Genomic DNA, 12,302 nt, shown 5'->3' with positions numbered 1-12,302 from the left:
TATTCCCCTGAGGTACAAATGTATCTTATAGAAATAGATATATGAGGTTGAACTGAATGCATACATTGCTATTAGCAATTCTCATGAATTATAGACTGTACAGTGGATAAAAGGTGGACAGGTCGTGCTTAACGAGGGGATCTGAGCATTGGGAAACTATGACCCCTGAACACAGTGTACTCGGATGAGTGCGACGCTAAGTATATAGACTTAAAAGAGCCACAGCACCTAATGGGATGTTACCATGACAGTGCAAAGTATGAAAGGGTTTATATAAAGAGGGAAAGCTGATGTCCTCTCAGTCACTGGGAGAAACCAAGACAGACATACAGCAAGGTATGTATGTATATATATAAAAGACTTTTTTCAGACAAATGCAGTTTGTCTTTTAGATCTTGTCAGCAGTTTTTTGGGAACATGTTTAATAACATGCATATAACATAGGCAATGATGTAGTTTTGGGATCATATATGATCTGTCAAATTTAAATACTGCATTGGCATATATGGACACATTTATATACAAACTATATAATTTAACTATATATACTCACTCAAGAGTGTGTCACTTTCTAGAGTCTTATATGACCATTAAACAATACTCAGTAAAGGGAAAAGTTTAAAATACATGGTAAATGTCATGAATTAAAAGTGCTGGAATTTGATGTTTTGAAAGCACTTTGTGTCCGTGTTATCAAGCCTGTGCTTTATCTTGCACAGGCTGCAATGCTGAACAGAACAATGAAGCTGTTGGTCTTGGCTCTTGCTGTCGCCCTGCTATTTACAGCCGGTGAGTCTGTCACTGATTCTCCACTGTATAAACATAACCTCTGCTGCTGTGCAACAGTGAGCACCATTTTCTTCATTATAAAGTCTTCATTGCAGTGAGCTACAACCTACACAAACCACTCAAACCACTCTTTAACATCTAAATTAAAACTTCTGAATCCTTGGTAAATGCTATTTTGTCCCAAGATACATTTCGGCCACATTATGACAGAATTTATTCTGTAATCTTCTTTCTATTTCTTGGTTTTCAGGTGAAGCCCTGGACTGCCACCGCTGTGTCCCAAAAAGGGCTGGAGGTAACTGTGAGCTCACTGTAGAAACATGTAAACCAGAAAAGAATGGGTGCGCGGCCGCCAACTTCCTCAAAGCACCACGTGAGTTCCTGATCTTATATTTATTCCAGTAGGGAAAGGGGCAAAGAGCACAAGAAGCAAATTATGTTATATAAAAAAAGCATGACTTTGATCAATTTTCTGCAGGATAAGGTCACATAGAGCAGAGATACAATTCCTTGTATAATAAAGGAGACTGTCAAGTGTATGTGAATTGTGTAAATGTTTAAAAAATGAAACATAACCTTTTCATCTGGCTTTCGTAGATGGCCATTACCAGAAATGCATGGATCTGGACAGCTGCGAAATGTTGAAGATGAACGCCTACATTGATATGAAGTGCTGCAGCGAAGACATGTGCAACACCTTATAAAATTCAACATCAAAGAAAATTACAATTTACTGCAGTCCAGTGTGAGGAAGGCACTTAACCCCCAGTGAATCCTGCCGACTGCAGCTGCTTTGGGGAGAACCCAGGTGTGAACACATTAAAGCAGCTATTTTTAGAAAAATATACTCTGAAGTTCCCTGGACTGAAAAATAAAATACTTTGAAAAAGCACCTATGCTTGTCCTTATTCTTGTGTATTGACACTGAGTTTCTTTTTTTTTTTCTTAAAGAGCCAATTACTAATCCCCAAATAGGCAAATGTTAGAAAACCTCATCATGTTATACTTGCAACAGACTATTATCTGGGTTATTTCTTGTAATAAAAGCTCTTCCAAGTAGTTCAAGGTTTTACTTTAAATACCTAAATTTACTTAAAAACTCTTGTGCTACTATTAAAGGAACAATAGCTCACTGATTATCATTAAATTGGACTTATTATGCTCATATCCAGCTATATATTTGTATTTCTGGACTAAATTAAATGAAACTTCCATGAATACCAGTTCGTAGAAATCCTTCTTTTGTAAGAAAGTATTGTAGCCTCCCGGTTCATGTTCTAGCCATAATAAGTTGTTATAGCTCCCTCCCCCATCTCTTTAAGTCAGCCTGCGTTTGATTGGGTACATCTCACAAACAAAAGTTTGAACAGCAGATGGCTGCAACTCCTGTTCTCAGTCAGTGCTGGATACCTTAGATGTGCCTCTAAAGTGTAGTAACTGCTCCCTGGGAAAAAAAAAAAAAAAAGAAAGAAAGCATGGAAGCAGCATTTAGTTATTATACTGCAATGAGGTGGAACAAACCTTTATTACTTTGCAGTAAATCATTACATCATTATTCTCCCTGTGCTTGCATCCTGCACCCTTTTATTTATTCCATCTTTTACGAAGAAGCACAAAGCATTCAACAAATCAAAACGGCTAAGTACTTCTCTCTTCTTTTAGCCCAAACATATCAATTATCATTAAAAGGGTGCAAACAAAGAGAAACACCCTGCCTTCCTAGTGACAAAACTCATTAGCTAACAGCCTCTGCAATAATTCAAAAACACAGCCTGCTTAGATAACCACTTTTCGCTTTAATGATTACAATCAAAAACATTTGTACAACATTTTCAACATTAGAAAATGAATGCAGATTTTTTTTTTCTTTTTTTCTTTTGGCTGACAGTATCTGCTATGAAAACAAACCGAGGGACAGAGAAGTGGGTACGGTGTGTAGATGAAGTAGAAAAAGAGATGCATATGGATGGGACCAAACAGCAGGTGATGCATCAGAAAAAATGACTGTTTATCTAACCATTTTCCAGGCATATGCATGGCAGATAGATATGACAATCTTCTTATCTCATTTTATTTAAACAGGGAAGGGGCTAAATGGAAGCTGCATATCGGGAAGCAAAGATTCATTGAGCCACTGCTAACTTAGTTACAGTTGTCATCATTTCCGATATAGGATTTTTCCTGATACGTCTGTGATATTCTGTGTTTTGCATCAGTGCCGAGCCCAGAGACGGAGGGGCGGGTTGTGGAAAATGCAAGACAAGGAGCCACCACTTGTCCTTTTCTTTTATCAAACACATGAAGAAAAACAAGGATGACAAAAGGGAATACTGATAAATAACAGTGGAATCAGAGCCATAAATAGACAATATTGGATATTTAGGACCCTGGGGGTGGAGTCAGTTGAGGTGGAGAACTGGCAGCTAGCCTTCAAGTAACGGGATATCCCAGTGCAGTGTCCTGTGTGTTGATTGGGCGGCTCTACATCATGGAGCAGGATGTTTTTCCTGGCTGCACGCCACCGTCCATCTTTTCTGCCTCCAGGATCATCCTTCGGAAAACCTCCACGGCCGTCTAAGAGAGCGCCAAACACACACACACACACACACACACACACACACACACACACACACACACACACACACACACACACACACACACACACAGAATGCTGTCACATGCCTCAGTACACCACGTTTGAATTTGCTCCTCATCCACTGGAGCCTCACAGACTTTAGTCACAACAGAGATCTCATTGTGTTGAAGTTGAGCACTATTGCCTCTAACTTAATTTGAAGCTGGTTAACTGACATCCTGAATATGAACTTTGCTACTCTATGTTGAGAAATATATCCAGCAGAAAACAGAAGGAGGGTTTGTTTTGTATTTCACATGTGGCTAGTTTGCTGTTGTCTACTATTAGGGTATGTTGGCAAAGCCGGTGGCAAAAATGGTTAGCATCAAAAGAATACCAAATAAACACATTTTTGTCTAGGGAGGATAAACTATTGTTAAAAATACATTAGTGACATTTAGTCTACTTGGAGGGAGGAAACACAGTGCTGACATATTGGTCTACACTGCAATGCAGGGGCCGTGAAAAGTGCCAAATGATAGGTCTCGGAAAGGCAGACTGTGTGGGCGCTTCAAGCACACCTGCTATTTTGGGCTGGCTTAAGTGGAATATAAATCAGAGGTTGATTGTTGACTACTAAATTCACTCTTAGCCAGTCAAATCACTGGGCTCATCGCTGTGAAACAGCTAATGCATAAAAAGCTAAGGAGCTCCTGTTGAGGTTTCATATTGGTGTAAAGCAGCACAATCTTACTACTGAAGAATACTACCTGATAACCACAGTTTAAAGCACGATTGGGAAAGACAGTAAAGCCCCAAATCCCTCTGATATCAACATATGAGCATGCTTATGATGGGTAAAAAGCCTTTAAAGCCACAAAACAAAGTGCTGTAGGGGAGTGTGTGTGCAAAGGGATAAATGTGGCTTGCAGCATAAAAGTGTTTTGAGGGCTCAGTAAGAGCAGAGAAGTGCTATATGAGTACTAGTCCATTTAGCATTTACCATATGGTACTTTTTGCAAAAGAAAGAAGGCAGTGACAGACAGGACTGATGAGCCACTGTGATCCTACATCTCCCACATTAACAGTGCCAGTGCAATACATATCATAAGAGACCCAGTCTGATGTGTGTGCTATTGATTGGACTTTACTCTGAGGCAGGCTATCTGTATGTAATTCAATAAATAGAAAAATAGTGGAAGGTCATGCAGTGGCATTGCAGCTGCAAGACTGTAATAAAAAAAAGGAGAAGCTTTTCATACTGTATAAAGCAACTATAGGCGACAAGTTATTATCTCCTGGACTGATGTAAATAAGTGCAGACTGCTTTATTTATCTGGTTTCCTGATTTTTTTAAAAAGACATTTTATGCAGATTTTTATCCAGCTGTATAATATGCCTTTAATCAGATTTCAATTCCAATGTCACTTCATACGTTCTATATTTGCTCTTGACAGTAAAGCGACTGCATATCAGAACCAGATGGTCCTGGGGTGTCTGCTTTAATGAAGTGGAAGACAAACATAAACATCTCACTTTGCATTGTCTTGTTTAAATGAACCTGTCACCCGATTTTGTTTTCAGCTACCGAAAGCCAGCTACCAAGTATAGCTTATGCACGAGGCCTTTTAGCCTGTGGCTTAGTAAAGACTGATTATTAAAGATTAATAAGTACAACTGCCATTGAAAAAATGCTGCAGGTCACAGTTTTGAAGTAAAAAGCAAAGTCAAATGTTAGTTTGAGACTCCAAGTGACACCTTTTACAGTCTTCGATGACGTGTAATACCGTGAGGTAATGGCGTTAAATGCAAGTTTTCACAAGTTTCACACATCATCAAAATGAAGATTACAACTTTACGATCGTTGCCAAGCCAGTCATACAAAACTGCGCTGGATGCTTGACAGAAGAACCATTAAAAAGTCCCACACCATAACTCAGCTGCTCCACAATTTCTAATTGAAACCAGCTTTATTGTTCTTTTGCAAATCTTTCTTGGTGTTACAAAAACATACCAGGAAGTCCATGATGAGGCTGTCTTCATGTTAGATTACATTTTTTCAGGAGCTCTCACAGGTCTCAAGTCATACTAGGTCACCTCTGATTTTATTAAAGTAACCTAGGCCTTCTAGGAGTGGGCAACTCGATGACCTGATTGAAACACAATCCGGCACCAGAAACTTTGAAAGCTTGTCTCCACTGAGAGAAAATGCAAAGTGTGAAAATGAAGAATCCTGTGGATGTGTACCATCACTGTGCAATGAAAGCAATTCAGTAATTTTCCATCCACATATCCCTCCATTATATCTACAGGCTTTTGCTCTACAGGGTCAGGCAAGCAGGAGCTGATCTCACTTGGCACTGGGTGAGAGGCGTCATATGCAGCGGACAGGTTGCCAAATGATGTCAGGGCTGACAGGTACATTCATGACTGTGTGCAATTTAAAAGTCATTCAAACTTGAATGTCTTTGTACTGTGGGAGGAAACCTACACAGTCACAGGGAGCATGTGTAAACTTCACACCTTGTTATCACTGCCACCTTTATTTATTTATTTATTTTTGGGGTTTTTGAGTGAAGAATGTAACCATATTTGGCTATTTTTTTTCTCCCACACTGATAGTTAAATAAGCCTTTCCTACCTGGTTCTCTTTAGCTGAGGACTCCATGAAGGCAGCGTTCCAGGATTCAGCTAATGCTTTTCCCTCTTCACAACTGATTACTCTAAAGAGCGCAAAATCACAGGGATGACAGCAGAGTCAGACCAAAACACAAATACTGTCTTTCAGAATAAAGCCACAGTCTCTGCTGTAAATATTCCACAGTATTAAATTCCTTAGAAATCTGCCTGTTTATGTTAATCCACTGACTCTGTGTTGTGTACAGTGAAAGCACAGGGCTAAACAAGACAATGTACAGCTTCCTGGCTTAGTGCAAATGGCTTCTGTCTTCATTTGGGACATGTGTGAACTAAATATTAAATACTCAGTATTTCAGTGTGTTTTACATGAAATTTTCATTTCTGCTAGCAAATAATAAGAAACCAAAAAACCCTGACCCATGTGCATACCTACTGTCTCGAGAGATGTACAATTTAGGTGTGTGCTAGCGCTTACCGCTCCATATGTAGGTCATTCTTGTTTCCGACGAGCATAATTGGAACTCTGCATTGAAGGAAAAAGTAAATGCCACGTTGTCATTTATGCATGATTTATGTCATATGGCTTGAAATGGCTTTAAGAGCAAAATGAAAAGTTGTACTTACTGAACTTTTCCCACCATGTCCAACAGTTTTTCATGGATAACTTGTACAACTTCAAAGCTGGAAGAAACGACGGGAAAGTTTATTTGCTTTTCTTCAGTCCACCTCATTATGCAGGACACAGGAGATATTTAGGTTGGTTTTGAGAAGCGGAGGGAATTCTATACCTTTTATTTGATGTAACTGAATAAACCAGTATGTAGCCATTGATATCTATGGAGTAAGTCTGTGGGAAGATTGAGTATTCATCCTGGAAAAGGGATTTGAAGTGAGGGAATTAGCATGTACTGTTACGACACACATTAAAAAAAAGAAAAATCAATAAAACCACTGGCAGGTTCATAAACAGCGCATTAAGACATACCTGCCCTGCTGTGTCTACAAGCTGGAGATGGTACTCTTGTCCATTTATTGTGATCATCTTAGTAAATGCTGCAAATACAAGAAAACAATTTTTTGTAGATACGACAATACATTTCCTTTCTCTTATACGTGTGACAAATACAGCACAGTTGTGCAACTATGCAGTACTATCCAGCTGAGTGTATCTTTATTACTCTCTGCAGGACATGCAAGACACAATCCAGTTATAGATTCATCCCGATGAGCACATTCAGGACAGGAATGTCAATATTTGCCTGGAGATGGGTCATATTATCTACAGCGGGCATGCACAGTCTGCAGCATCTCACTGATAATGCTGACACTTCATTTTACATTAACCATCCAGGGATTATTTATAGATACAAATAACAGATTTAAGAAGCGTAGGGTGGGACAGCATGTGAGCGAACATGTCAGGGAGAAGAGAAATAGCCTACAGATACAACCTACAATTCAGACTCAAATCTCTGGGGTGGCCGGGATCAGGTTTGTTTTGGAGGTTATGAATAACTGCAAGTTCTCCTGAGGCTCCAAAATAGTGCTTTTAAATTGTCTTTAAGAAAAGTTCCCTTTCTTAACTAGAGAAGTCCCGCTGCATGCGAGTCGGAGAGAAACGTTTATCTCAACCAAACGGCACGCCGGCTGATATCTCAAAAGAAAGCTCTCTCTTTCTGGTTGAAAGTGTGGAAAGTGGTGGAATCAGCTGTTGCGGTGGTTAACTTCATTTGCTTAGAAGGAACATCACACCCTGCTGGGTAACAGCAAAGTCTTGCAAATCATTATCTTTCAATCAGAAGTCACTTAGACCATAGTGCTGTCATAATATAGAATTTAGATTTTGAGAACAGATCATACAAGTTTTAAAAATAATTTAAACATAATGCACATTTAGACACATTTAGAAAACGTTTTGTCTGATACTGCACTTTAAGTTCAAAATGTAAAATATAAAGCATAAGCTTTGTAATGTTACCACATTTTTATCACATTGAATTACTGTATTACAGCTGCAGTTAGGGCTGTGCAATATGACCAAAATGTCATATCCCGATATTAAGACATCTATCGTCCGATAACGATATAAATCACAAAAATGCAACATTTTCTGTAAATTCTGTGAATCTTGGGCAGCTTGACTTGCGTGAAGTGTTTCCAGTGGGGGGTCGTGTACCTGGAGTCGAGTGTTTTAACTGATGCATGAAACAATACATTTTTAGACATAAGTTGTAACGGCCGCCGTTTTCTTTGTGAGTATTTATTACACGGCGTGCTGCAGGGAAAAGCCTGTTCTAACGTTTGAGTCTAAGGTTTATCTTTTAGCACCTGGCGGCTCTTTTTTGCTTCTCATCCGTAAACACTCGGCATCTTTCACGTGATTCAGTTTATTTTGAAAAGTCTCAACAGGATCTTGAGCTTTATTGTGAAAGGTTTATGTGGAACAAGCAGACACGCGGTGGTTTTACCGTCGTTGTTGCTAACGACAACGCATAAAAACAAACGCTTGTCTGTCTGTAGTGTGGTTATATTAAATGTAAGAGAAAGAGAGAACTTTAAGAAATTAATATAGCCACTACAGTGATCATCAAAATAATGAAAAAATATTGCCGTAAACAGTTTATTTTGCGACACCATGAAACAAACGATAGCGTAGAATCAAACGATAGACGTTTTTATATGTCATCGATATATATCGTTATATCGAACAGCCCTAGCTGCAGTGATTCATTACTAAATTCAATCAAAATTCTGTAAACAACAAACTTGCTTTTTTTCATAACAGGGTCTCTAAACCTTGTTAAAAACCCACAAAGATAAGGTGGAATATACACAGTGCGTACAAATGCATTCCACTTACTGTCATGTGTAGTACTACTACGACTCAAACGGCAGCGATTATAAAGCTACCTTGTGTTTTACCTACAACAGTTGCTGTGTGATATCTGCGTCCATATAAGTGCGGTTTAAAGATCTAATAGAGCCCAACTGATATCGGTCCTGCAGCTATATCGGTGGGAGTCTATGAAATTGGCAAATAGCTAATAAAGGCAAACATGAACTATAATAGCTATAATAATAGCTAATACTTTCCCTTATTAGCTATTTTCTGATATATAGGTATCAAAAGACAATAAATGAACATTTAAAGACTAAAGAAAAAACGGGAGAAACACCCTTCAAGATATGAGTGTTGATGTTGCACATTTTGTCCACTAGAGGGCCCTCTGTGACTTGACTTTTGCCAGCAGGTGTTTGGATACCACAAAAAAAGCAAACACCTGATCTGAGCAGTTTGACAGAGCATAAATGGGAAATTCACGACTAACTGTGACAATAAGACAAGTTTATTTTAATAAGCACTGTCATGTTTTTTTAAAAATAAGGACTCATAAATAATAATACAATTAATAAATGTAGATTTGTTTGTGCTTATCATTAAATATATGATGATAGATCTGATTTTTTAAATCACCAAATGTTGAAAATCCTATATTGGTCAAGCTCTAATATTTAATGTTGCATCTGACCAAAAACAGTGGATGTACTCCTGATGTAGTATAATTATAAACCAGTTATGAAAGAAAAACAACTGTCACTCCATGAAATCCTTTGGTGGTTAACTTCTTCTGTCACAAGATGCTCTGAACAACCTTAAAGCTGGAAAGCGTAAGCTAACACATCCTCATTCCAGCTTTTCAGGTGTGAGAATTGGCTGTAAGCAAATCCGAGTGTGGGGCTGACAGTAAATGACAAATAATGAGGAACACGATGTTCTGACCTTACAGAAGATGCACCGGTAAGGATTTATTCATTGCACTACGAAGAGCATCTAATGACAAACTGACACATTTGTAGTGCTGGGATGATAAATAAGGATAAACTTGATATTCAGCTTTGCTGGTACACACTGAGCAGCAATGCTGAGGATAGGATATCACAGGAACAGCTATTTTGGGGCCAATACATGTAGGCTTCACCTACTGATTCGCAAGAGAGACAGGGACCTGAGTTGTGTGCCACCTCATGTAAAGAGTTTCCTGGGGGAAACACGGTTTTTGTATGAATTTTAAAAAAAAAATCCCCACTTACTGTTTTCTATTGTTGGGTCATAGGAATCAACAAACTGGCCTTCCACAAACTGGATGGTTAAAGAGGACTTTCCTGTAATCACAGAGACGATAGTTAACCTCAGATGGAGGAAGTCACTGTAGCAATTAAGGGATAACATCTATAGAAGTCATCATTATGATTGTTTTTGTCGAGATCAGTCTCTATGAGTGAATGTAGCCATACAATGATACAAAAAATACAAATATAAAGCTTAATAACCGTGAACAAACCTAGAATGCGCCACATAAAGCACGCTGTAATACTGATGAACATGTTTAGAAATCGTCGAGGTTACTACAAAGCAGGGAACCATAAACACATCACGCGTCTCTGTGGGGATGTTACAGGGTTGCAGTTGGTGTTGCCTGGGCCTCCAGTCGTGCTATCTGTGTGTGCCATCTTGCCATCCTCTACATCCTTTCACCGCACATAATCTGCGCTTCTTTGCTTTTACACATCACTAAATAAACCGCAAATTAAATGCGTCAAAGCCGTCGATGGTTTTTGCGTGGCGTGGCACTGCCTAACATGGCACCGGGGTTAAGGGCTAACGGAAACCTATCAATAAGATCGATTAAAATCTCTCTCTTGCACACGTTATGGGAGGCCTCTTGCGCTCACACCGCAGAGCCACGTCTCACCTGGTGGCGCTCATTCGCCCGCCCTGAGACGCCGCGTGTCAGATGTTACTCCCTATAATTTAAGTCTATTATAGGAGGCGTAAAGCGCTCTCACGCTGGAGTTGTACTGGCCTGAAAGGCCGCTAAAAATCTTGGGTCTGCGTCCCACTCGAAGCCGCCTTTCCTCGCAGTACTCAGCTTCCGTTCCATACTCACCTACGGATCTGTACCCGAGGATGGCGATTTTTCGTGATTTCGGCTGCGGCATGTCTCCTTATGGTTATCGCATCTAGTCCTCGGGGTTTACCGCAACCTCCTCCCGGAATGGCATCCAAATTCAAGGGGCGCAGAGAATGGTCATGCAGCTTGCAGATGACAGTGGGAATCCCTCTTCTTTGCTGTGTTTATGTGGATTTGGTTTTTTGCGTGAAAGCTTGAAAAAAATGTAATTTCAGGTCATATGAGAAAAGCATGGAGTATCTATACATCTACAATAACTGCGTCACTCCCCTTTGCGAAGTAATGAATTAGTAATTGATCCTGCGCGTTGATTGGCTACACGTAGAGCACAGGCGGGGGATGAAGGCGCACGGAAAGCTCCCGTTGGATAAGGCAGCTGTCCGTTAATCAGCGGCACCCGGTTTGGACATTTTCATTGGCTGTGTCAGGCTTCGTGACGTGCTGGGTGGTCGGGCGGGGTGTCATTCATATCTTTAGGGTCAGGAAGGACCGGAACAGGGATGATGGTCCTTACTCATGTAGATGCGCAGAAGGCCGGGTGAAATGAGGCTATAAGGCATCACATGACAATGAAACAGCCTCGACCGCAATTAAAAATCCCACAGATTAGTAGGTTAACATAGATTAATGCTTGGAAATACTGGGGGAGAACATCAATGAAAGGACAATTATGAATAAATGTTTTAATATCATTGAGTAAATTCAGGGCCAGTATTGCCAGATACCAACGATACCGATACTTTTAATCTATGAAGGCAGCATACGTAGAGGAGAGCCGAGTGTCATGATTTAGGAGATAAATCCTCACCAGTTTGCAAATTCTGAACACATTTTAATGTTCACGAAATCACTGTGATTTTTACTTTTCACAATTATTAGTTAACAAAACAAAAACAATAAAGCACAGCTTTGTATATCGTTTGAAACGGGATTTTTGGAGACCTAGATGTACCTGTCTCTAAAGGACTTTGAGTCAACTTGTGTTGTTTAAATGTGCAATAGATTATAAATAAAATAGACAGTCAGCACAAAAACGTATACATATGTATGAGGTATATTTTTCATTTAAAAAACAAACAAAAAACAAAGTGAAAAACTGTTCAGTGGGCTACATGCTGAGCTGAGAAGCTAGAAACAAATTCAGATTCCACTGGCTAATATAAATAAATATTATACTGCTAATACTGGAATCGATAGTATCGGTACTGGATCTATCGATCTGCCCATCTCTATTAATTATATAATAATCTCTTCATTGGCAGGTTTCAGTTTGCTACTGCTTGGTCACAATCTGACCTCAGCATGTTGTAAATACTGTTAATTTA

The 12,302-nt window shown here is 39.4% G+C and overlaps 2 protein-coding genes across 2 annotated transcripts; one reads left to right on the top strand and one right to left on the bottom strand.

Annotated features, from left to right (window-relative positions):
- Positions 1-224: 224 nt before the first annotated feature.
- On the top strand, positions 225-1,681 carry ly97.3 (lymphocyte antigen 97, tandem duplicate 3). The gene is made up of 4 exons (XM_035908350.2): positions 225-336; positions 720-789; positions 1,040-1,162; positions 1,387-1,681. Exons 2-4 carry the CDS (start codon positions 726-728, stop codon positions 1,491-1,493), a joined length of 294 nt encoding a protein of 97 aa, XP_035764243.2. The 5' UTR covers positions 225-336; positions 720-725; the 3' UTR covers positions 1,494-1,681.
- An 884-nt stretch (positions 1,682-2,565) lies between these two features.
- On the bottom strand, positions 2,566-11,248 carry rheb (Ras homolog, mTORC1 binding). The gene is made up of 8 exons (XM_006792274.2): positions 10,954-11,248; positions 10,097-10,168; positions 6,990-7,057; positions 6,793-6,875; positions 6,629-6,685; positions 6,480-6,527; positions 6,006-6,087; positions 2,566-3,363 (listed from the first exon to the last, which is right to left on the bottom strand). The coding sequence occupies exons 1-8, from the start codon at positions 11,003-11,005 to the stop codon at positions 3,271-3,273; spliced, it is 555 nt and encodes a 184-aa protein (XP_006792337.1). The 5' UTR covers positions 11,006-11,248; the 3' UTR covers positions 2,566-3,270.
- Positions 11,249-12,302: the final 1,054 nt, after the last annotated feature.

Source organism: Neolamprologus brichardi, chromosome 18 (assembly GCF_056152115.1).
Source record: "Neolamprologus brichardi isolate AB-2024 chromosome 18, ASM5615211v1, whole genome shotgun sequence".
Classification (NCBI taxonomy): domain Eukaryota; kingdom Metazoa; phylum Chordata; class Actinopteri; order Cichliformes; family Cichlidae; genus Neolamprologus; species Neolamprologus brichardi.
This window is presented reverse-complemented; position numbering and strand designations above follow the sequence as displayed.